Here is a 25658-nt window from a genome sequence, read left to right on the forward strand (position 1 = left end):
TCACAAACAATGCTTAAGGCGCTTTGAATCTGTTCTACTACAGGATGACCTTAAACTAAACAGCTAAAAAAGTGTATTGCACAATCAAAACTTATAAATTTTGTTAAGGGTTCATTTTTTGAAAGAATATAGCTGTCACCTAATGCAAAATTTTGGCTAAGTAATGACAAAGCATAAGAGATTTTTTTGAAATTTAAGGTTGGAAAGAGTGGATGTATTGTGAGGGAAATTGCAAAACGCAGGTGGCTGTTAGCAAGGATAAATTAAAGGATCAACAGATGTTAACAAATTTTAACCCTCATTGCTAAGTTATGCTAGATTTGTTGTCATTTGTTATAGCATCGCGTCCCCAGCGTATCAGAAGACATACTACTTGTGTATGGAAGAGGTGGGGCCATCTGCATGGTTCAGAGGCCACGCTGGCAGTCAAAAGTACAAAAGCGGAGCATCAAGTAACCTGTTTTTAAGGGACTGAAACACTAAATCCGCACTGTACTTTGGAGTATATTTTCTTAAAACCAACAAGACTCAAATCTGAAACAAACATTTTAAGAGCCGTTCCGTAATCATCCAATTAAGAAAAATATTTGGACCCAAAAGAATAAACGCATATTATGGTTGGTTTCTATATCGCTTTTTTTCAGCATTTGGATCCTATATTCATCCAAACTAAACATTGTTTTTGTGCACACTTGGGCAAAATAATTTCACCTAAGTTGAAGGGCATAGTGCAAGTCCTTGTTCATCGCCTAGGCAAATATTTATATCCAGTATCATAAATCAATTTGTGGGCGCAAGCTACTTAGAGACTAAGTAATATCCAAGGTTTCTGCAATAACCCCTCTTGCAGAAATAGTTAGTAAGGAAGTGGAGAGGTGGTTAAACCCACATTTGCTTGATTACATCCTTCAGAGGCTAACCGCAGAATTTGTTAAATCCAGCGTAACGCAACACAGGCATAGACTGCCTGTGTGAACAATATACTACAAACAACATGTTAGTGATGCTGAAAAAAGATATCGATATTATGTAATGATAGAATACTTTAGGTCTCCACGGGTCGTACTTCCACCGGCAGCATGAACACTGGTTCACGTTACTCGGACTTAATTGATCCTTTCTGTCAGTAATACGCTAACTTCGGTGATACCACAAATTTAAAAATCCCTAACAGCTTAGTGACGGCTTAAAATTAAATTGTACTTCATTCTTTTTTGCTAATTATTAGAGTGTAGCTGAGATCATCAGTTAATACTAATCAAAAAATCGTGCTTAAAGATTTCAAATCATTTTGATTTTTACGGCAGATGGTAGTTTTTTGCCAAAAATTTTAGAGATTACCTTGCTAAAATTTGGAGAAGCAGATTGTTTAAATCTTTTAAATTGTCTCCTCCTAATCTGCTGAAGATAAGTGGACGAATGTGATTTGTGCACTGTTTGGTTTATTTACCATTGGGCAGTTGTGCCTCAATATTTTGCCGTTGGGTCCGTTCGTTTCTGCAAGTCATGTGGGTTCGCGGTGGTTTTTTTCGCTTCTGCATTGTTGTTGCAATTGGGATTTATTTATATCGCCTTTTAATCTCACCAAGCATGTAAATCCGCCCGTTTCTTTCACTTCTCGATTATTTTATTCGTAACTTTGTCTTCTTTCTGTGTTTTGAGTCTGTTTGAGTAGGCTACATTTCCTGGGTTTAATTTCTGCATGAATTTAGTATTCATCCAAAAAGTCTTTTCCGTAATTTGAAGCAAGATGTAAATCTAGCACCTAGTTCTACTTCTTTTGTTGACTGATTGCTTGGCTTTAGAAGCACCCTTATTTCTCTTAGCTACAAAATTAGCATTTATAAAATAAGATTTCAGGAAAACTTGTTTAACTCCCTATAGGGTGAGTGTTGTGCTGTCGTACGCATTTCCCGGCGCCGTGTATGTTTAAGCATTTACGACGGGCTCGCTTAACAGTTGCATCTTTTTTATATTAACTGAAAAAAACCTTCTTTTTCCATTTCTTGTATGTGACTTTAGCTCCGGTGCATCATTAATGTCTCTTTAACCACTTTCCAATTTTCTGTTAGCTCATGCAGGCTGCTGTGCTCCTTACCTCATTATTTTTATTAAATGACCAACTTAATAACTGCCTTTGCTTAGTACGTCATCGCATTTATCGGATTCTGCTTAATTCGCCAAAATTAGTCTTCACGGATCTTCTCTTAATGTTTTCTTCCCCCTATTTAGGAGAGGAGTCGCACGCCTATCGTAAGTTGTTCTGTGAATCACGACCTGCTCCTATTTTGATCTAGAAAAATTGAGCTGAAGCTTGTCCAGGTGCAAGTTTTCTTCCGTCATGGGGCACGAACTCCGCTTCACTATGTGAAATCCCCTCTGACCGATGTAAGTACTCCCTTGTTTATTGCCTTGATTCTTTTAATTTCTAGGTGCTATGGAGTTCGGATTGCACCAAGGACGCTCCTGAAGCTGTCATTCCCATCAAGCATGTTGACATCTCTAAGGGTACACTGGTGGATGAAAGCACCTATGATTTGATCTACAGGCCGATACACTTGCCGGTAAGTTCCGGTATCACAGATGTGAGGTCCTTGCGTAGCGTGTATGATCTATTCTTTTGGCGTGAATCGTCACTCGACCAGAAAGACTATCGTATTTTTCAACCTTAACTGTTGAGTACTTTTTTATTTTCGACGTAGGGTGGTGAGGCAATCGGCATGCTCACAACAGCGGGTCAAAAGGATCTATACAATTTAGGTAGTCGCCTGCGCAAGGACTACGTTGGCGGCGAGAGCATTCTTTCCAATCCTCCCAAGCTTTCGGAAATTGAGTAAGTTTTCGTTCCCCAAATTTCTTGGCCCTACTTATCGGTTAGCAAAAGTGGCGTTTTTTGGAGCCATCTACAAAAGTGTGTGTATCCTTGCTTCAATTTTCCTCACTTGTGCAATTTGATGTCCCAGAAGACATCGTGGTGGATAGTCTCAAAGTGAATGTCTTGCATAGCTTCTGCAGAGCAGCGATGTCGTTTTCTAATCCGAGGCTGGGATCTTTTAATGTCTACGAAAGGAAGATTCTGGGAAAAACACTTATGGTTAATCTGACTTTTGTTAAATTTTTGCTGTTATAGACTCTTAATGAACAGCACGGGCCGTTAGGCTTATGCTGATAAAGTTGTTTCGCTAAAAGACAAAGTTCGCTCATTGGTCCTGGCGCCAGCTCCTTTTTTTCCAAATTGCTTAAGCTTTGATAAATCCGTGGTTCTACCTGAACACCTCTATTCTCTAGCCAATAAAGCTAATAGTCTCTTTAATCTCATCACTCTTTGCACCTTTTGGATGTTGTAGCAACAGTAGGTCTAAAATACGTTAACTTCGTTTCAAGGTTATAAGCCCTTAGATTCGCCCCTATTTGGTGGCCTACGGAACAGCCTCCTTGTCGGTTCGAAGAGAGGTCGACTGTTTATTTTACCAGCATAGATATAAGTTTTAAAGCCTCAATGTATTGGCAGTTCCGAGGAAAGGTTACGGCTTTCACAATTTACAACTGTATGGTTTTACCTCCTCAACCCTAGAGCTCGATCTACTCGTGTAGGACGCAACATCAAGTCTCTTCGCTCCCTCGTGGCCGGCTTGACCAAGGGTCAAGTAAATGGTGGGTTTCTCCTCTTCCTCGAATGATCTTAGTTACTGTTCAACTCACTCTCAACACCTGTCGCGAATTTTTCAGGCCCTCTCGTGGTCTCCTCTATGGCGTTCGAAAATGAGGTGCTCTTTCCAAACCCCAAGACCTTCACGAACGTGCCCTTTGATGAGGGCACTGAGGAGTTGCGGAATGACTCTTCTCTATTCGCATTGAAGAAGAAGATTAGGGAGGCTCTGAGTGAGTCGTTATCCTTTTTTTCTTCTTCGCAAAAGGTACATTAACTGCAAGTTTTCAAGTGTCAAAGGTCTAATTTTGCCAAATGAGTTACGTTTTTTTGCGTAAATAGAATGAATTCGTTTTCTGACGTGTAACTGGTAATCTTACGTCCCCTTGTCGCCATCATCTTCATCTTCTTCTTTGAAGGCTTTACTGACCTGTTGCCATTGTCAATCCTGCAAATTGATTTGTGTGATATGCCTGCTCGTTCTTCTCTACGCCAATGCCAAAACACCCCTGCACTGCGTCTTGTGTGAAGTTTCTTAATTTTGGTGCAATTTATAAATGTTGGCGTCGGGGGCGGTCTTGGTACTTTATATGCACTAGGACCTGCCATCATTCATTACCTTCACTCGGTGACTAGATGGCTGGTAACGGAAATCTCTTATTACTCGTTTTTTCTCGGCTGTACAATCAATTCACTCGTTTCTTTATTCTACCGTGTTTTTATTCATGGTAGACAGGAGTAGCCAATATAATTCGTTTGGCTGCTGATTACGATGCTTTGAGCTGACCCTGTGTTATCTGGGTCACAGGTGAACCAACGTCGAATCTGCTCCAAGTCTCTAAGGCCTTGTGTGTTTTGTTCAATCACTTATGCTCTTCCACCAGATTGAATACATTGAAACCTTAAGAGAGGTTTTCACTTCTGACGTGATTGTCACTTGGCGTTGCGAAACGAGTAAAGTGCCTTTGATCACTTACATCTGGTTTCTTACGCAGTGTCCGTGTTGTTTTGATGTAGTCTGCAGCAATGACTTGTTGTAACTTGTATAGGGCAGACCTTGACGTCTCAGCCTTCCAGCTTTTTCCCCTGTTAAAAGGGCTTCTAGCTTGAATGACTCACAATTATACTCTAATTTGATTCGAAAAGTGTAAAGGCTTTTAGCACATTGTTTGTGGGCTATTTAGAGGGTGTGCAATAGCAGAACTTGGTGAGCATATTAAACTGATTTAAAAAGTGGTTCTCTCTGAAAAAATCTCCACCCTGGTTGAGGATTAGCAAGTACGCCTAGGTGGTGGGTGGAAGAATTAGAGATGAACGTATGGTGGGTAGGTCCCAGCTATGTGACGTGACACACGAGGTGAGGGGTGATTGGTGAAACAATGGGTTTCCACTCGCATAAGCTTCACGTAGGTGGCACATTCTGTACCTGACGGGTGAGAGTAAGACTCAAAGGCTCAGCATCGTCGTGTTTGCCTCTTCGGAGTGCCCCGCAAAAATGGGTTGTTGAGAGATAGCTTGATTGATGACTGGCTGGCTGACTGGGAAGTACTTGTTGTCCTTTTCTCTTGTAATGTTACGCGGTCAGACGTGTCCTTGTCTGTCTCCAGACCATTCATCCACTATGCATTTAACGCACGCCCTCCCTTACTTCATCCTTAGCCGACTGCTTGCTTTTCCTGTGCGCGGTGGACTGTGAACGCAAATGTTTACTGGGAATTGTTTACTTGCTGAAATCTATGGCTGAAATTAGTCTATCTAATGGATACAATAATTTAAATGCATGCAGGAAAGGCCAAGCCTTCAAAAAGCGCGGCAATGAATAGCACATTTTTCAGTGGATCCAGCTGCATCATCCGTAGCCTCTCCAGCCCCCCCCCCCCCACCCCCTACGAATCTTAAGGTGATTGTCAACTTTTCTTGGCCTTTAACAATTAGGTGATCAAATCTGAGGGTGACAGATGAAATGCAAAACCAAGGTGGAAGTGGGGTGGACTCTGAAGGCAGGGGAAATTCACCGTGAAATTGTGCCTCCTCGTGGTGGTACTATGCAGGGACCTTCTGCAGTCTGCCTTATTTAGTCGATTACTTTTCAAAGCGTATTTTCTCTCAGTCTCGTAACTTTTCTTCAAACCTTTTCGATGAAGAATGTTCTACTCGCCTAGAACTTTGAACTGTCTTGATGCTCCAGACGCACCGCGCATTGACCTCCTTCTGAGAGGTCATTGGGTTGGATGTTGTGTACCTCCCACAGTCAGTGTGAAGCTTTATTAAGATACTCTTTTGACTTACCCACCTCATCTTTACATCTTTTTTAGAGGTTGATAGGCTCGTAGACGAATTGGACAATGATGAAAAGAAGTACTCGAAGGACTGTCAGGTCTACTACGTGAGAGATGACTACATTGCACGCAAAGTAAGTTTCACCCCTCCTGCCCCCTCTACTCTACTTTTGTTCTACATCATAGGGGTACTTCTTGACATTTTGTTTCTTGTCAGTTGATAAAAGCTGAGCAGCAGTTGAATCAGCCTCTTCACTATTGTTGTCGTATTTGACTAGTAAACATCCGGGATGCGGCGCTGGAGTTTACTCTGAGACCCTGTGTAAATTTTCGCAAGCACCGAACTTTTGAAGGAGGAGGAGGTGATACTTCACCTCCGCCTGCTGAGTCTCTTACTGCTGTTGGTGAACTGTCTGAAAAATATTTTAATCTAGCAGAATGACCTTTGTACATCAACTGTCTGACTGGTCGAGGGGTTAGTAGGCATTACCGCTTGGTTTTTTCGATCACTGTAAACTTGTTCAAATAGATTTAATTACGTAGAAACTATGAGCTGAACCGAAATGAATGTATTGGAGTAATGTTAACAAGGTAAGGCAATTGAAAATGATCGCTTTCTGGTGTGGTTATTACCTCACCTCTGTTTGTGTCTTCACCTTTTCGCTAACTTTGTGTGTTGGTTTCCCTTCCCCGTTGCACAAATTTACAACGCGTTGTGTACTGGTTGGTTGCCAAGATGGCACAATTTTTTACTTTTCGTTATTTTCCTTTGGTAGAGAAAGGAAAAAAGAAAACTTGAGTGTGTTTGTGGGCTCTTGCCTCCTTCTGGACTTTGCATGCTTGAAATCTTCTATCCGTAGACCTTGGTAACTTCTGAGTTAAAAGTGGTAGGTGCAGTTTTCGTTGCAAAATCATCACCATCCACCTTTGTTGGCAATTCACGAGTTGTTTAACGAGTCCTGTACTTGTTCAGTCGTTAAGGTTGGTCGTCTCACCTTAATCCCATTATAGCACTACCCAAGCCCCTCCCAAGGGCACTTAGGATTGTAGTCACGTGCTACGAGAATGTGAAAGAAGTAGCAGCTCAGTGGTAGAGGTCGCATGATCAGGACTTTGAGCCAAGTCAAAACGGTTGAAAGGTGAAGTTCCCCTCTCGGCACCGTCCTTAAGACAGAAATCTCTTTTCACCTAGTACTCACCGTGTGCCAAATTTCCGAGATCCCAAATCCTTGTAAGTGCTCGTGTTCACGAGTCCTACAGACGAGTTCTTACCCAACGGAATCACATGGCAGTTTGCTCTTGCGGTGATCAGGGGCCTAGAGCCGGGTGGGTGGGTGCTCTATGCTCTGAATACTCTGCTGCAGTACTCCAGAACTTTTAAGTGGCTGAACGTCTTGTCACCTCACCGTGCTTTGCTTGAAGACTTCTACAGATGTACAGACCCTTGTTCACCAGAAACTTCATTTATCACGACAGGCTGTGTTTTATTTGTGTTAACGCCTTCTCGATTGACGAACGGACTCAAGATGGGTGCTTGGGCAACTTGTTAGCTGTGCTCGCGATATGTCAATTTTCGTCACCTTCATGGGCCGTGACATTTAGAGAAAGCGACCTTTATGACGTTTGTTTTCTCTCCTATCGCCTTCTGATTTAATCCGCATGAAAAAAAGGTGCTCGTTTGGTTGTTCTCACTGTTTTTAATCATTCTTGCCTCCACCTTATTCGCCTTCGTTTCAGCCCAAATTTCCCTTAATTGCGGTTTTACCTTCGAAACGCTGGGGTTCACAAAGCATCCTATCGCTATTCAATACATTGTTATCCTTTTTGTCGTGAAAAAAGTGAGAGATTTAACCACTCGCCTAAATACCTCCTCGTTACTACTATGGAAGGAAGGGACAGCCGGATTTGGAGTGTATTTTTGCATAAAAATAGAAGCCATGCTTTTAGGTCGTGCTTGCAGCTATACCTTGGCGCATCCAATTAGATGATCGCAATCACGTCAAGGTCGAATGCCTCCACTTTCAGCAGTTTCTCACGTACGCAGCAATCTTGCCTTCTCCTAAAATGAGAGGAAAGTGGAAGAAGTCACCAACTTCCAGGTTGATATGTTAAGAAAATGGAGGAGTCCCGGCGCCTCCTAGCACTCTACCCTTCAAGAGATCGGTAGTGTAAAGCATCAGGGCAGAGACCGAGTAATATGAGGCCGAACCAACTCCCCCTACCAGGCTTTCCTTGACAAGTCTTCGGCCATCACTTTTAGGCGTTCTAAATATTCTTTTTTGTCAAGGTTCTATGAGGAAATTTTCTGTTTCATAGGTTGAAATCCATGGTTATTATTTTAATGCTCCTTTCCCTCCTTAGCACAACGGATTCCCCATCCCAGAGGCGTTGGATGCTCTCCAATCGGAGATGGATCACTACGGTGCGGTAGAATTGCTAAGTGAACTCCTTGGAAAACGAGAGTAAGTCTGCTTTCTAAAAATCGAACAAGACGCCGGTATGGAAGGAGGGAGGTGATAGACTACCTGTATAGATGTGTCACTATAATAACAGAGTGGTGATCTAAGCTCCCGAATAAATAACGCCGTTGTTTAAGTCAAACTGAGATTTGGAGTTTATGAAGGGTTGAACAGACGAGATTCTTAGGCTGTGCATTTATTCCTGGCAAGTGAAGTCAGTGTGTGTAGGGTGTTTTTTGGTACGGCTGAACTACCCACAATGACTGTTTTGATTTGCCTTCGATGCTATCTCAGTACCCATTCCTGCGACAAGATTCATCTCCTCTCCAAGTTGTGATCCACTTGCTTCTCAAATGTTCCCAGTACTTGCTGATCACAGTAAACGCCATGGCTGCCAGACATACGGCTGTCTTTGGGACGTTGACACCGTTCAAACGCCTTGTCGCTTAGTGACTGAGCCTGTCAACACCGTGTTTCATTGTGCTTGACGTCCTCGCTTTGTCCGGAGGTTGATTTAAGTCGCCTGAGTTAGCTCGCTTTCGTAGGCGACTTCACCATCTCGTCTGGTTGCAGAATGTCTAACATTTTTTATCGTGGCACTACCATCACTCCAAGTCTGAGGTACTCGTGCAATGCCACACGATCAGAGCCACAGCGCCTCTGCATTTCTGCTGCCTTCTGGTGCACTATTTTCAGCACAGTATGATGTGTACTTTTGAGGGGGTACCGGAACTTGTTTGTACTTCAAAGCATGCTTTTTTGGTCATTCATTCGAAATTTGAGAAGCTGCTAAGACTAGCTCTATCGTCTTGTCATTTTCCTTTAGAGATTGGGTAGCAAATTTGCCTGTCAACATTGGACCGGTCCTGTACATCATCCTCTCTAAGATGCACAAATATGCCAGGTGCGTTTCTCTTTTCTTGCATCCATTTCAACTGAATGTAGTCTCACCTTTTATTATTATTGACATTTTTTAATATTATGTGGGTAAATTTTTGTCCGGAGGTTGATTTAAGTCGCCTGAGTTAGCTCGCCTTTAGTCTTTTCTCCATATTTTCCCAGACTGAAGATAATGGTGCTTAATTGACTGCGTGTTTGACTGAAGAGTCCCTCGACCTTTGAACCCCTCTCTCCCCCTTTTCTTTTCCACATCAATTGGTCCGTTTATTTCCGGTTCACGGTGGATTTAGACTCTTTAGGACTCTGGTGATTTGTTATTTTACTGCCTCACTAAAAGGAGGTTACTGCTTCCTTCTCTACCTCATCTCATCTGTCCTTGTTACAAAGCGCTTGCGGTGGAAGGGGAGGGATTTGAGGGTATTATATGCCTTCCACTCTGTCAAACGCACTGGTGTGCCAGCCTTACATCTGTGTCGTGATGGACAGGGTGGGGGTGGGAGGGAGACAAACCTTGCGAGTTTACGTAGGATGAAGTGGTATATGTGCTAGTGACACCGTCACGGCGAAACCGGAAGCAGACCTGTAAATGAGACATACGCCGCACACGTACCCTAAACCCTTCGATATTGTCGTCGGTACAACACCTTTCAATCACTTGTTGTAAATAGTGTGAAAGTGATCCATGGAATTGATGCCGTTGTTTATTGCTTCGCTGTTGTGCTCGCTTTCACTTTGAACCCTTTTGGCATCTGGTGTCAGGTGAATTTAATAGCGAGGGGGGGGGGGATTTGAGCTTGCCTTTTTCTATCCGGTCCCAAAGCTTCAAGGAGGAGATGAAGAACACGGCGTGCAGACAGATATTTCAAAAAGGTTATTCTGCCGATGGGTGACCCATTACCGCGAGGGTAAGAAAAAGAGACTCCACTCTTGGCGAGAAGTGGGCGTCTTTTGCAATATTATGCAAGTAAACGTGTCATTGTTTATCTCCTCAGACGATTGTCTCACCATCTACGTCGCATTTTTTTGAGGTGTGCATCCCCTCATCTCGTCGTGAGACGACTGCTTGCTTTTCTTCTCTCTCTGTGTGTGTGCGTTTGTATGTGATGTACTACAGATGCAATCTTTCAGCAGGGTTATGATCTGCCTACACGCTAAGCCTCGGGTGTGTTCAAGGCGCAGTCTTTGTGAGGCGTTAGGAATACTGGTGAGTCGGTGGAAAGAAATGTCTGCCTTCATAACCCTTCCTAAGTTGGTAGGGCCTGGATATTGTCCTAGTCCCAACCAATACAGCAAAGCGGGGCTATAGGCTTTAGAATAAATGTCTTTGATGTGTGGGTGTACCCGGGTAGCCACCACTCTCGCGTACTTTTGTCTTTTTCGAGTGACCCTGACCTTAGAGTGAGTATTTGATGCCTCTGCATGATACTGGCCAAAGAGAGCTCAACAAAACTGGAAATCAAAAACTGCTTCACGTTGTTCAGAAACTAGGTGCAAATTGCGAGTAGAAACTTCTAGAATGTTGAGGTGAATCTACTCTTCTGTGCTCATAGATATTCTTAGGAAAGAGGATCCAGGATGGACCTTTGAAAAGACCTGCTCTGCAAGATTGGCTGGGGAGAGGCTGAGTTCATTGATGACAGCTTCTTGGAGGGAAGTTTTTGAAACTGGTCCTTTCGATCGACTAACATCTCTTCTGATCTCCGTATCATACTCCAGAAGCATATCTCAATGTCTAGAGAATGTGAAGGTTTGAACTGTTCCTACTGGAGGTTTTCACCCTATTTTTCCCCTTCTCTATCACAGTATTCCACCGTTGCAATTGTTCGCGGTTCATGACTCCACTATCCTTCCCATGCTCCTGACTCTCGATTCCTGTGACGAGATGTGGCCGCCTTTCGGCGCGGACATTACTTTTGAATTGTACATCCAGACTCTGGGTCCCTCGTACCATCGCGCACACCTGAACGACGCGCTAGTCTATCCGGATGACGCACCTCACTCCCACCTTGATTGGTCTACTATGCAAGCGAGCCGTATGTGGGTCAGAGTGTGCTACCTCGGTCGTCCACTACCTCTAGCCTCGATGTGGTGTGCTGGAGATGATGCAGTGCAGCAGTTGACTGGCTCAGAGGAGTACGTGCCATTGCTAGACTTTGTGGGCAAGTTGACTCCTCTGGCGCTGTCAATGAAGGATTTTCAGGCCAAATGTCAGACTTTTGCGGTGAAGGCGAACCCGGGAGGCGTGAAGGAGGTGAAACGAGGCCCGAAGAATTTGTAGACTAAACTCTCAGAGGAGTGTATGTGCGTGTGTGTGTGTGTGTTTCAGTTTGGCGGTATGTCGACGTGATGGAATTACAAGAACTGTAGCGCCTGGTTCTCTTGCCGATGGGCTTCCTCCTCCGTGAATTGGGTCGTTGTTTGCTGGGTAGGTCCATAAAAGCTGGAACATCTTGAGTTTGTATTACTGAGGAGGCTTTTTTCCCTCGGCCCAGCCTAGCTGTAGTGTCGAAGCGCCTCTTGGAGGGTCATAACTTCACCATCAGTGAAATGGAATAGGTTAGTGGTACCAGTTCGGCGAATGTGACGCTTTGAATATACCGTCAAGTAGGCGATCGGAGCGTCCACTAGACTATCCTTCCTTGTCTTATTGATTTGGCGGGTGGAATGTCAATTCTGTAGGGCAAAGTGGGGTGCTCAGGTGGTCTGGACGGGATCAAGGCGATCCCGATGAATGCGTTGAACGGTGTCCAACGTTTTCCTTTCAGATGTTTCATTTGAGGCCAGTCGTACTTACAGATTTTCCTGAGTGTAGTCCTGGGTAAAGAGGCTCGTTCTAAATTCCGACGACTTTTAGATGCATGAAAGATGAGCGTCCGCGGCTGCATCTAGACGACCCCACTAGATATACAGTTGCGAAAGCTGAGGGTGGGGTGTCAGTATGGGTAGACACTAGCGTAAGGATGTTAGGAAGGTGTAGTGCTGTGGATTGATTCCAATGCTTGAGTTGCATCCGTGTCGGCGAGTTGATCTGTGGAACCAGAAGTAGTATTTGGAACAGCTACTATAGGAAATGGGAACCGTGCTGGACGGTAGACTGCCTCCCCTGCTGACTCACTTTTGGTACCCCTATCACCCTGTGAAAGGGTTTTTCCTGCATTACTAAGCCGGACATTTAAAGTGCTTCATCTTCTCGGCGGGGCTTTCCATTCTATGACCGCGTTGGTAGCAGTGAACGATACTTTCCATGAAGATGTCCCTTTTAGGTCCCGGAGGCTTACTTCATGGGTGGAAAAAATTAACCACACTTACTTATTAGGGTCTTCTTTGTCGCTCATAGTATAAGGGTTAAAAAATGGGAGGGAAAATTAAAGACCGTTAGTTTGATCAAATATGTAATTATGGATGACCTTAACTAAAACCCTAAATTCAGTGCAAGGAGCGACATTAATGCCATAAAATCTTTGCTGCTTTCTTCCAAATTTAGGCTGCGAGAGGTAAAAAAGGCGTTTTGGCACGGTCGCTACGTATTCGGTGAAAAATGAGGGAAATCCCTGTACATTATATGGGTAAATAATAGAGAAAAAGCTTGATTTCTGCATCATAAATGTTGTTAAGTATTGGAGCAATAATTTAGTTAACTTACTAAGATACAAGTGCAATAAAAATAGCAAGAGTTATTACTTAAACTGATCATTTACTATCACTGATAAATAAGGACTTGGCTGCTGAATGTTTGAGCAAAGTGTTAAAAAAAGGAGCTTTAATTTTGACCTTGACTAAAGTAAATTAATTGCCGTCAATTTTGGGTTGCATTCATTGTTTTCGTTTTAAGTTTTTGCCAACCTTAACCTTCAATTCATTCAAACGGTGTTTTCCATTGCGACAAGCCTTACTCCGCGTCTTTCAAATCCCGTGTGCGTTGTTATCGATTTGTCAAATTAGTTGTAACATTGAATTACAAGCGAACAACATTATTTTCCCTTTCCCGTAGGTCTTTTGCAGGCGTAAATCTATTTTTTAGATTTTATTAGTGCTTTTTCATTTCTACGTTAATCGGCCAAAATTCTGGATACAGGTGCACAGCTCGCCAGTAGTAACAAAGACTCGGCGAGCAAACCTAGCTCTCGGTTTAACAGACCTTCTGTCAATCAGACTCAGTTGAATTTTGATAAACCACTGGCATGGCAGTCGACCTCAAAAGCCAATTATCCGCCTCTTAGTAGGGTAGAAGCTACCCGTAGAGAGGTTCTGTTGTAAGATTTCTCTTCCAACTCCGCTGACTTATTCTCCCATTAGATTGCTAAATAAAGTCACCCCGGATAATTTCTTTAGTTCAGTGAAAGGTATCCTAGCTATCCATGTCGAGTCACCAGATGTCCTTGAAGTTTTCGTTCAGCTGGTGAGTGTGTTCTTTAATCTTCCCTGATGTATTTGTCTAGATTTTTCAGAAGGCTGCTAATGAGCCCAATTTCACTTATCTTTACTCACAACTTTGCGTGGTTCTTTGTGAACGAGCGCGTAACTTTGAACCTGAAAACGCTTATTCCGTAAGCTTCAATGGCGGTTATGTAGCGCTCCTTTAGACCTTCAAACTCCTCCTTCTCAAGCGTTGTGAAAATGAATTCTTTAAGCGTCAAAGTATTGATTTCACCAATTCAGTCGCGCGCCAACGTTGCATCGGTGCTGTGCGCTTCATTGCCCACTTGGGTTACATCAAGGCTATACCGGATAAGATACTCCACGACTGTGTTAAAGCCCTCCTCCTGTGTAAACAAACCGGAAAGTCTGATGGGCTGGCATTGCCACCGCCCCAGGAGGGTACTAGTTCTACTACAGTCTACCCGAAGGAAAACGAGCATGTCGCCTTGGACATGGAATGCCTATGTGAATTCATGAAAATAGCCGGATCCTATATGGACTCGCCAAAGGCGCGCAACTTGATGGACCAGTACTTCGAGCGTATAGCGCAAATTGTGGAGCGTGCTTCGCCGGAGCGCATGCGAAAGAGTTGCTCTGAAAGGAAATTTATCCCTCTGAGCACGCGCACTCGTTTCATGTTGCTGGACATCATTGATCTGCGCAAAAACAAGTGGAGGCCGCTTTTTGAAGGTCAAATTGCTGATTACGATCAACCCTGGCTTCTACCGGATTTGCGAGAAGCGATCGATAGGGTGAGTCTCTGGTATCTCTGGTATCCAGTTGCTCAGGTTGCATTGCCAGCCATACAACCCTGGAGGGGAGTCGAATAGCATCCTAAGTATTGTAGGGTGAACCTTTTGCTGAAGTCATTGCTGTTTGGTCTTGAGAGGTAGAAAGGGTATTTTGTTGCATTATCTTTGTCATTCCTAACCAATACCTACCTTGACTTTCTTTTTCGGTACTTATAGTCCTACCAGTGTTCGTTTACATTATCACTACTCCCTTGAATAGTATAAGTGAATTGAGCAGAGTACCGTATAGTTCGAATTCCTCTTTTTACCGGCTTACATGAGCACATTGAAACAGTTTTATCACTGTGCTTCAGCCTATTACCAGTGAACTGGATCACTGCAATAACTCATTGTTGTAACTTGCAGGAACTTGCAAAATGTACGCGATTGTTTACATGCACGCATAATAAAGCATATATATATGCATATTTCTATCGACATGATACTCTTCGCTCCGATTAAGACTAATTTCTGTTATTTTAAACCCCCATATCTTAAAATGTGGCTAGAGCCTAATGGTTATCACGACTTGTCGCCTTTACGAGCGGAGATTAACTCCGTTCCCACACTGCAAAAGCTTTCCGTAAGATGTTTTGTGTTGCACTTAGGGGGTGTGCAATAGCACAACGCCTCGTGTACAAGGTAGTGAAAGCTCTACTTTTATTGAGAATGAAGGAGAACGTGTCACTGTTATTAGAAACACTTCGACATTAAGCCACAAAAACCAGAAGAGTAAACAATTGGTTGACGTTCGCATAAATTGGAAAGTCTTAAAAGCTACTAATTTAGGTGGGTGTTGAATGTCATGTGCCAGTAGATGGCAAAAATATTCCAAGGCTGTTGCTGTGTTCTCTTTGACGTGCGACGCACGAGCGCGTTGATGGGAAAGGATCGTTTGTTGACTGACTTGTTTTGAGAAAAATTTTGCACTTTTCTGTTGCAATGCTAGGCGGTTGAAAACACCGCTGATTTGCGCGGATTGCTTGCCTTGACAGCTAAAATTATAGAAGCAAGATTTCTGCCCTCATCATTGATTGGGTAAATCCTTTTTTTAAGTTATTTTATCTGTTTCTTGTAACATTGAAGTGCGTAATATCAATTGGCCAAATGGTTCATCTCAGTTAAACCCGAACCCCCATCTGCACCATCAATAGGGATCAAATAGCACCTCCTCACGGAATTGCGCATCTCGGACCGCTCCCGGGAGTCGCAGCGTCCTCGGCCACTTTCCAGGTATTCTTGAGCCCGAGGGGGACTGGACCACACTCAACCAGATGGGCAAGGCACTCTGTTCACGTGGCAAAGACATCGACCTCTTCTCTAGCACTGACTCCGCTTCTCTGAGCACCACCAGCCATCGCAACCGGGACAGTGGCTACAGCAGTGGCGGTGGTGGTGCCAACACTTCTCACAACCGCACAGCCGCCTCTGCTGGCAGTTGTGGCAGCAATGATGGAAACTATGGTGTGAGTAATGAGTGCAGCGGATCATGGACTAGACGCCGTTTCGCTGAGAGGCGTCCTTATCGATCTCATCAGAGTCCGAATTTGGGGAATCTCTACTGTCAAGGTCGTACAGCAGCAGTTGCGGGGCTGAACAGTGCGTCGCTTTTCGAGGTGACTTCACCTACGAACACATTTTAAAGGATTGGAAGCTGTATTTGCTCTTGGGCTAATCTGATATATGCATGCCTACCTCAGGATGCAGCTCGGACCTCCAAATGGCTGTGCCACAGTTTTTTGTTATTATAGCTAAATCACCCTAAAACGATCTGCATCTCTTTATCATCGGCGCTGAAATGCTGACATCCGAGGCACTTCTTCATTTCATGTAATGGCGCAGTCCAGAAAATTCTGTCATTCTTTGGCAAAGCGTTTAGTGTGGCATTGGTCAAAGGCGGATAGATGTCTTGGCACCCGACTCGCATCAATTTCTCTTAACTACAGATTTTTGTTATCGACTGGGTCCACCGTTCTCTCGGGAATATTAGTCTTGTGCAAACTCCTGACAGGTTTTGTGTCGATCAAACGTTTCACGTGTTTGGTGAATGATCATGGCGTTAAATGACTGCTGTGACAAATGACCTGCGCAGCCAAGGTCATCACTGTTGTACAGACGTACGGCTTTGAAGGGTTCATACCATTTAAATATCTCACTGCTAATTGGCTTTGAGTTCCATCACCGTGGCGTACTGTGTTGGAAGAGCTGTGTATTCTGGTTTTAGGACTTTGTTGACGAGATACACCGTCATCATCACACGCTTTTGTATAATCGCACCACCACAATCAAATAAATTACCTCCCTCTTCCTTCTTCTCTAGTCGGAGTGCTTGCAGTCTGCACAAAAGGCATCGGAGAGTCAGGGAGCGTCGACTTCGTGTGCCTCATCGGCGGCGGTGACACCAGCAACGCCAAGTCCCGATTTGGATGCAATGATGACGGGACGGACGGATGTAAGACAGTTGACGGGAGGACTATGGAGACCGCCGGTTATGCGGCCTTCGCCTCCACTACCACGACAGCAGCTGCACCATGCACCACCGGCTGTGATTACGTATGTGGAGAAACAGGCGCCAATTGATGAAAATAAAGAGGCTGCGAGGACTGTGGTGAGCCAGCTTGCTTATTTGGGGACGGATATTTACTCTCTCGGGTTCCTTCTGTCCGTCAAGTTTCGGTTGATCCAATTATACATTCACCCATTCGTCCCATAATCGCTTCTCTTATTCCTGATCAATTCTTCCGTTTATTTTGGTTGCTAATTAATTTAACCTTTTATTTATTCTTCCCCTTATCTATCAATCTACTCTTTCGTCTTTTGCCGATTTTTCCGTTCTTCATTCTATCCAATCACTTCTTATCTGTCCATCTGTTCCTTTATCTGCCCATCTTCAAGGTCTTCAATCATCCCTTCATTCAATCCTCTTTTAATGCATCACTTGCTCCAGACACTACTCCCTACCCTAGTTGTCCGGTCATTTGTTTTTCGTACTTTCCCTCAATCTTTCAACTATTCGTTCACGCGTCCATTCCTCGTCTGTCCACTCATTCGCTCAATCCTTGGCCTGTCTCTTATCCATTAGACCATCTACTCATTCTCATTTTGATTCACCTTCAAGCTTAATCCCTCCTGTTTATTATTTTTTGCTTGCTCATCTTCATACCTCCTAAAGTCTCTCCATTTATGAGGCGTTCCTCTGTAAATGTATGCATAAAATTTTGCCTCTGTGGTTTCTTTTATAACCCATATCAAGGGAGTTGGTAACTGGAACAGTACAGACGTTTTTATCATAGTCACGCACATCCGGCTTGAAAGTTACACTGACAAGAGCAGTTGACTGCCTGATTAAGTTTTCATTCTGCGTTATGTGTCCTCCTCTTTCTGTTTTGATATTCATTCTTAGTACTCCCCTGGGTGTTGCATCCTTGCAAATGATCATCGCCACCGTTGTCTATTACTTTAAAACTGCATACGATTCCGAGACAAAGGCTAGTACGACCCTTTGATTCGCTCCCTTTCATGAGATTTTGGTAAATTTCTTACATTCGCCCAATGTGGAATTATTTATCTTTTAGGCTGGGACGCACCCCCGTAACTCTAACCTGGATACAATATGCGGATTATTTTAAAAAATTGGATTTTTATCAGTTCCTCCAAGGAGGCTGACAGCACTCTTGATGCCCATAGTTAAAACCGTTTTCACCTTCCCGACGATTTCATCCATTTATCACCAATTTCATTAACTTTCGCCGTTTATCTAATATGATATGCGTTCCCATAGTTGCGGTTCAGTAAATTCTGAGGATTTGGTACTAAACAACTATAGGGGTTCACAAAGCGCCTAAAGAAGTGCCTTGTATCGCAGACTTCTGACTACTAGGGGTCAGTCGACAGCGAAAACACGTCGATTTTAGACTTGTGATTTGGCACACTATCCTGCAATGAAATATCTTTCTCCGTGTCTACTTACAAAGAAGTGAAATCCCATTAGCCAGAGTCTATCAAACAAACCATCAATTAGTGGTTGTCAAAGGGACTTTCTACTGCCTCCCATCTAATCGACACGTCATCAGTAGAGGTGTCGATAAAAAAGGCGACGCTTTCTTTCCCACGTTGTTTCCTTTTATCATCTCCTTGGTAAAGCTTTCTTTTTGGCTCCTCACTTAAGATGTCTTTCGCAATTGCCTCCATTTTAGATTGGGATTCTCACAAAGACCAAAAGTATTCAGGAGGCAATCGATCAACTCAAAGCAAGGGATCTTCTTTCTCGCCTAAATAGGGAGGTCATTCTAAAAAGCATTCTCCTTCTCTCTGATGGTAGGTCTTTTCTGATTACAAGCGTACTTTTATCTGACTGATTGTGGATAGTGTTTCAGCGCCTCATCCACTGTCACCACACATAAGGACTCGCCTAATTGGCCTGAGAGCTTCTCTTTACCTTGTAGCTAGTTCATGTACCCGACCCCAAATAGAGCTGATTGCATCCTCGGTCTGCCCATAGGTTAGGTCACTTACATGACCTGCTTTTAGTTGATCGTTTATCAGGCGCGATCTCGCTAAGCATTGACAGCATTTGTCTAGGCCTTGAGACATCTGTATTCACAATCACTCTCTATCTTGGTCTCAGATCAAGCTCCTCTCTCCTGAACCAGTCGAGATCTAGGGTTAGGATCAATTATAACAGTGAAGTCACAAATCATCGACTTACCTTGTTTTGATGGATCGCATTGTACTCTCCGTTTCACAAGAGGAGGTCTTAAAATGTGGACTTTCTAAAGAATATTCAGACGATCGAGTTTGCCACGTGCACTCGCTTACACTCATTGATGTCACCAGCTATTCACTCTTTTCTGCATTGGACTCCACAATGATATTCATATCCATCGGTCTCAAATGACGATGTTCTGCAAGTTGAGGGCAGATGAGGCCAGATTTGCATAATGTCAACTCCAGTTGGATTTGAGGTTTACGTCGCTTACCAGAAGCGAACTTCACATTCCCACCACCCATTAACCTTTACTGACCGTGTATGTTTACCAAGTGGGATCCACACCATCGTTAGCCAAAATTACAATTTCACTTGTTTCTTCAACGTCTCAACTCAACACGAAGTTTGGAATCACCTTCCAAAGGTAATTTCTCATCTCAAATCATTCACTCATTGTGCTTATGTTTGTTATCTTCCTACCGAGCACATTTGCTCCATCCTCAACCTGCCTTGCATTGTTCCCACGGCAAAATTCGTGTGAAAGTATGAAGTATTTCTTTAACTTCCGGTTCTCACAAAAGAAATACTCTAAGGTGAGACCAGTGCTGGAGGTGCATAGATGGGAACTACTGAAGGGATGTCGTAAGCTAAAAAAAGGAGAGATTGAGAAAGTTGATTGTTTCTTGCTTATAGCCACCTCTACTATCTATTCTATGGATCGTCAGAGCAAGCACACGGCCTGCCAACTCGCCTCCCTCCTACAATACTCCCAGTCGCAACCACAATCGGATCACATCATCACAGCTCTCGACTCCGCTTGGCCCCGAGTGCTCCAGTGCCTCAGCGCCGCTTCGCCCAAGACTGCGTTGGCTTTCCTGACCGCACGACTCATCCTCACTGGCTGTCTGTCCCTAACTAGGGTGGCCGAACCCCTGTCTTCAGGGCGTCATCATCCTCTATTCTTGCTCATCCTCCAGCAGCTTGCGCAAATGGCTGCGTCAAGGGCGTCTCCAGGCCAGTTTCTTCGCATGCAAGATGAGGAAAATGAAAATAAGGCCTTTCAGCAAGTAGAGGATGGGGACTTTATTCCCGAGGGTGTGACTCTTGCTGAAAGCTCAGTGGACAGGAGGGCACAGTTAGTGAAGATGTTTGCAGAGAGTAATGTGGTGCTTGAGAAGATGCTTCCAGGTAAGCGGCAGATTGCGGTGTCACCAAATCGCTCCGATACTGATTTTATTTCGACTCTAAATCGTGTTACTTTTTTCTCTGGTTGTCTTCTTCAACATCACCGATTGAGTGCAGGTGATCATTACTTCTTTGTCAATAGTTGGTTGGGCATTGAAGTTGGTGTCTCATTTTCTAGTGACAGACTTTATCCATACTGGCTTCCATCACATTTTCTAATGAAAGATTTCATGGTTTCTCTTAATGATGCTACCATTTGCGACAAGTGAGTTTTATAAATCTCCTTGCTGAAGGGCTAAACGCCCATTACAAACGTGTCCAGAAACAACCTCTTCTTAAAATACCACAAGGTCTAGTGGATCAGTCAAGTGGAAGTAAAGCCTATTCTTAGAACGCACCAAGATGGCCGCTGCTTCATACCACAAAAATTTTCCGTGATGTGAAAATGTGTACTTTAGGCTGACAATTAGGGGAAAGGAAGGTACTGCTTCACCCCGCCCTCTGTATTCTTTTAATTAGGCTTCTACAAGTCATGATTACTACATTCTCTTGGTATTAGACCATCATATAGCTGACAGCCATACAAAATCGACGAAATCTTTCCACTCCTTTTTTCCCTTTTCACATTTTATGCTACCGGATTAGGTGGCTAGAAGGGAAGCCCAATCACTTGTGCTCATATTTCTTTGTCAATTCCTTAGTGTACCATGACTCACGAGGGTAGCGAATGTACCACTTACAATTCAGCGTGTCTTGGAGACTTTGTCGGTCGTTCCACCATTCCCCACTCTTTTTATCCAACGATCCTCTTTCTTCGTGCTTGTAGTTGTATCCGTCGGGACACCTGTGGGGCGCTGCGTTTGTTCCACCATTGTTGCAACGTGGCATCCTATCTGTATTGAACTTTAGACTAAAGAAAAAAGATACACGTTGGGTATAACTATTGACAAGTATGAATTTGTCCCTCATTTCCCCTCTTCCTTTTATACAATTCATGCTCGAATTTTTTAGCCACTTCAACTAAGGTGGTAAATCACGCCCAGCCTCCTATGATAAGAGTCAGCTTGTCAAGTTTACCAAGTCCCCATGATAATTAGGTAGGGAAGTTGGGAAAACTTTTTTTGAGTAAAAAAGGAGGCATTTTAAATTTGATCCTCCAGTGGGCTTTGTGATTGACCTGTCTTCAAGATGGTCACTTAAGTTATCCATATTTCCCTCACTATAATGCATTATTATCCTTCTCTTGCTTGGAATCTATGCTCTCTCCCCTAGAAGGAGATAATCTTGCTGCGTAAATCCGGCTCTTGCATGGGATTTTTTCCTTAGAAGGAGGCACCTGATAGAGCTTTTTTTTCTCGTTTCTGGAGGCCATAGACATACCCGTTTCTATTCCAACTGCTTGTTCGGTTTCTAATGTCCATTTGGCCTGTTTAATGTCAGGGAGAGGTGTTTGTCGTTACTGGGAGAAACCTGAGGAGAATGCGCAAGATGCGATTAGTGTGATGAGCAGTATCTCCCATCGCCTTCCACCCCAGTGTGTAAATCCTCCCACAGGTCAATTTTTTGTGGCATGTTTTGAGGTCATATATTGTAACGTGTTGATGGAAGTGGACTTTTTTTCACTGGCCGCTTTACTTACTTTCACTTAGTTTCACTTAGTCTTGCCTGTTTCTCGGGCAGAAGTTGGTCTTCCATATATCCTAGTTGTATTGCGTAGTGTAGAGTAGAGCTGTTCACCTCACAGTCAGTAACTGCGTCTACAACCCACCACCTTAGCACCGTGAAGTAGTCAGTTTTGGACTAACCGGCGATAGCTACGTTTATTTGGTGTTGCGATGCAAGACTGTAAATATCGCTTTACATCACAGGTCAGTTAGTCAGTCAGTTTGAGAAAAATTGCCTCCCAAACTTGCGTTCTTAAAAGATACGCACGCGGAGAAGGTGAAGCTGGTTGGCATCTACCGACTATTGAATGTAGAACGTCATTCGCCCCGCTTCCATCGTAACTTAGTGGCGATTTAGTAGCTTCCACAACTTAATCAGTTCTATCATGCAAATGCCAACAGCCTGCCTCGCCACTCACGCCAAATGCACCGTCAGCATCACCCTCGTGTGATATGTTCTTCGTCACTAGAGTCAAATGGACGGTTTCATTGCCACACCACACTATAGCTGTTCCAAATGCTATCCAACTTGTTTTACCAGAGGCTTCTACAGTCATGAAATTGAGTTCAACTCGGTTTTTGCAAGGAAAACTGGGCCGAATCACCATCTATCTATCCATCCATCTCATCTGATTCAAGCGGCTAACCCACCGATTGCCGCATACAAACTATGACAAGCATCTTGCAAGCCCCCTTAGTTTACTACGTAGCACCGCAGTGGAATACGCTAATAACCGAGTAAACTTGTTCTGTCACCTGACAGCTGGTACTCTTGGCATTCTTGGCATGCTTCATCACGCAAAGAAAAAGGCGCAACAACGTGGATTTTCAATTTAACTCTGGCCATGCCTAAATGTCAAAAGCATTTCGCAGCACTTTAATTTGTCTTTTCATTGTCATCTTTCCATCATCTAGCACTAATAAATTGCATTTGGCCTCTAAGCAGACATCATTGCTCAAAGACTGTAGTTACCTCTCTGTTTTGTTGACCGCCAATTGATTGACTCTGAGTTGGTTGGTTTTAAACTCTTCAAGTCCTGTTTTTTTTTTTCAGAGGGCAGCCAGTCACCGAAGCGGATGCTTGAACTCCTTCAAGAACGCGGTATTGACTTCTTCCTACCCTGCTTTCGCCTTGTTGTGGAGACTCTTTGTCCCCTCCTCACAAGTGGTGAGGATCTGCGTACCTTTGCTAACCACGTGCCTAGTCTCAAAGGTCACCTAAGTGCCGAGGTGGTGCACAGTCTCATGGGCGCCGCGTTTGAACGCGCTCGAGTGGCTGGATCTAGCGTCACGTCATCTACCGACAGGGATGAAGTCGAGGAGGCAGAGGCGGCTGAATGGTGTGCGATGATTGCGGAGGGTCATTTGCATAGATGTGTGCTACCAGAACGCCAGATGGACGTATTGCATGCGTTGCAAGTCTTTTGGAATGACAAGGGCAAACCAAAAGGTGCGAACCCAGTCTGTCTTTCAAATCGTTTTAATTCGCTTGGCCATTTCATATGGCTAGATCAGGGTAGACTGTGCTTCTGTGGGGGAGATCTGAGGTGGATTTCCATGCATACCCAGATGACTAACAGCATTGTGCGATCCAAGTACTATGACTGACAATGGGGTGTGATGATGCATTAGCGTTGCTATGCACACACTTTTTATTGATGACCATTTGAAATGCAAAAACGTTTGGAGTGACATACTTGTCATTCTTCCATGGTGCAATCCAATTTTTGCGTTTAAAAGTACATCCTCTTGTAGAACACGAAGTTACTGTGAAGCACAAGAGTTCGTAATTGTTGTGCAGAAGACAACCCGGAGGACAATGTGTTCGTTGCATCGAATACATCGTTGAAGTAACTAGTAAGGCATGAGCAAAGGTGGTCATGTGAATTTGTTGCACAGGAGGCGGCTTTACTAGTCGTTTTTGTGGATTTCGGTGTGAGTTACCCATCTCGTTTACTGCTATAGCCAAGAGTGGATGGCTGGCACATTGTAACGAGATTTTTGATCGTCTAATTTAGGTTCTCTGGAAAGTAAAGAAGTAGACCTATCACTTCTTGATTTTGACGCCACATCGAGAAGAAGATTTCCAATTTTGTGTTGTGAATTAACTTATCCCATGCCCAATTTTTTGGCTAACTGCCTTAAGTTGGAGGTCCGTGCGAAAAACTCAACAACTTTTTTAACCAATCACCCTGAACAGCTTAATCCATCTGATTGGTCTACACCTAACTCCTGGTATTAAATCTTCGTGTTCCTCGTCTTCAATACACTTGGGCACAAGTCAGCCCTAATTGCTTCGTAGACAGTCAATTCCTTTTACTGAAGGCTTTCTCTTGGAGTATTTCATATAACTTGCTGGAAATTTTAGCAGATGGCCATTTATCGCCTCGGTGTCATTAAACTAACCCTCCTGGGCTCTATCTGAAGCTACTGTGGAACTCACAACTGGGATGTGAAATCAGGTCTTGTGCTTACTCCTGTTACAGGTTTTGTGTTGCGGTGCTTCCAAAACCTCTACGAGTTCGATTTGGTCGAGAAGGCGGCATTTCTGGCGTGGCGTGAAGAGGTGGACCAAAACTACCCGGCCAAGGGGCAAGCTCTGTTTGAGGTCAGTTGTCTGGATTACCAAAGTGCTAAAAATGGGAGACTTTGGGAGGGGTAAAATAATTTTTACTAATCATACTACCCTTTTGCGCCCCTCCGTCGTAGCATAGCACAGCAAAACTGACCTGTGGGAGGATTGTTGCTTTGTGTATTTTCTCAATTTCACTGTGCAGTGATTGACACCTTCCCTTGTCATCAAATAGGCCAGATGGACGTCAACTAGGACTAGTGAGTAAATGGACCAGAAGGCTCCATTCTTTCGCGTCGGCACTAGTCCTCATATTGCAAACCAGTTTGTAATCACAATATGCTCAATATTTTTCAGTAGTATATATCATATCCAAATGTGGTTGCTTGGTCTTGGCTACTGTTGTGGAGTTTGGTAGTTTGAAGCTGTGGTTTTGCGAACGGCAGTCGGTTACTTCTGGACAAGGACAGGTCTGTGGCTTCGAGAGCATCCTCACGTCACTTTTTTTCCCTTTCACTCGATCTAGTTTCTTTTTTTGTGAAACTGCCTTTTGTTTTTCCTCTAGGTCATGCGATGGTTGCATTGGCTGGAAACAGTCGAGGACGTTGATGAATCCGACGACAACGCAGGTGGCAATGCCGGTGGACCTGAAATTGCGGCTCAAAGTGGAGGCACTGACAAGTCAACTGTTGACTACGTGAACGGTGGTGACAGTGCTGATGGTGTCGCCGACGCTTGAGAAGGGAATCTGAACCCACATTCACACACATACACACATGGCTAAGTACTTCCCAACCGATTCTTTCACGTCTTGCTCTCTATTTATCAATTTCTGTGTCTATTGTCTCCAACTGTGTTATCTGTCTATGTACCTGTCTTGTTTTCTTCGATGATACCATTGTTGATTCGCTCATCTCTCCGCCTCTCCTTCCCCCCCCCCTGACATTCTCATTTAATTACCTAAATGGTTTCCCGTAAATGTACCTTCTTTTCTTTTTTTAGCAGGAACGGTCAAGAATGATGCCTTTGGAG

At 43.9% G+C, this 25658-nt stretch overlaps 1 protein-coding gene across 1 annotated transcript; it reads left to right on the forward strand. All coding sequences in view use genetic code 11, as the record gives it.

Annotated features, from left to right (window-relative positions):
• Window positions 1–2210: 2210 nt before the first annotated feature.
• Window positions 2211–25365, forward strand: EGR_05394 (Eukaryotic translation initiation factor 4 gamma 2; the record flags this gene model as incomplete). Its single annotated transcript, XM_024494643.1, has 20 exons — window positions 2211–2257; window positions 2298–2388; window positions 2433–2564; window positions 2703–2833; window positions 3575–3654; window positions 3730–3882; window positions 5965–6062; window positions 8290–8390; window positions 9214–9291; window positions 11091–11561; window positions 13584–13686; window positions 13727–13834; window positions 13871–14458; window positions 15652–16113; window positions 16818–17105; window positions 18694–18814; window positions 19899–20393; window positions 23109–23504; window positions 24541–24662; window positions 25192–25365. The coding sequence occupies 20 exons, from the start codon at window positions 2211–2213 to the stop codon at window positions 25363–25365; spliced, it is 4239 nt and encodes a 1412-aa protein (XP_024350970.1).
• Between the last annotated feature and the right edge of the window lie 293 nt (window positions 25366–25658).

The sequence above is a fragment of the Echinococcus granulosus genome (assembly GCF_000524195.1).
Source record: "Echinococcus granulosus chromosome Unknown EG_S00039, whole genome shotgun sequence".
NCBI classification, from domain to species: domain Eukaryota; kingdom Metazoa; phylum Platyhelminthes; class Cestoda; order Cyclophyllidea; family Taeniidae; genus Echinococcus; species Echinococcus granulosus.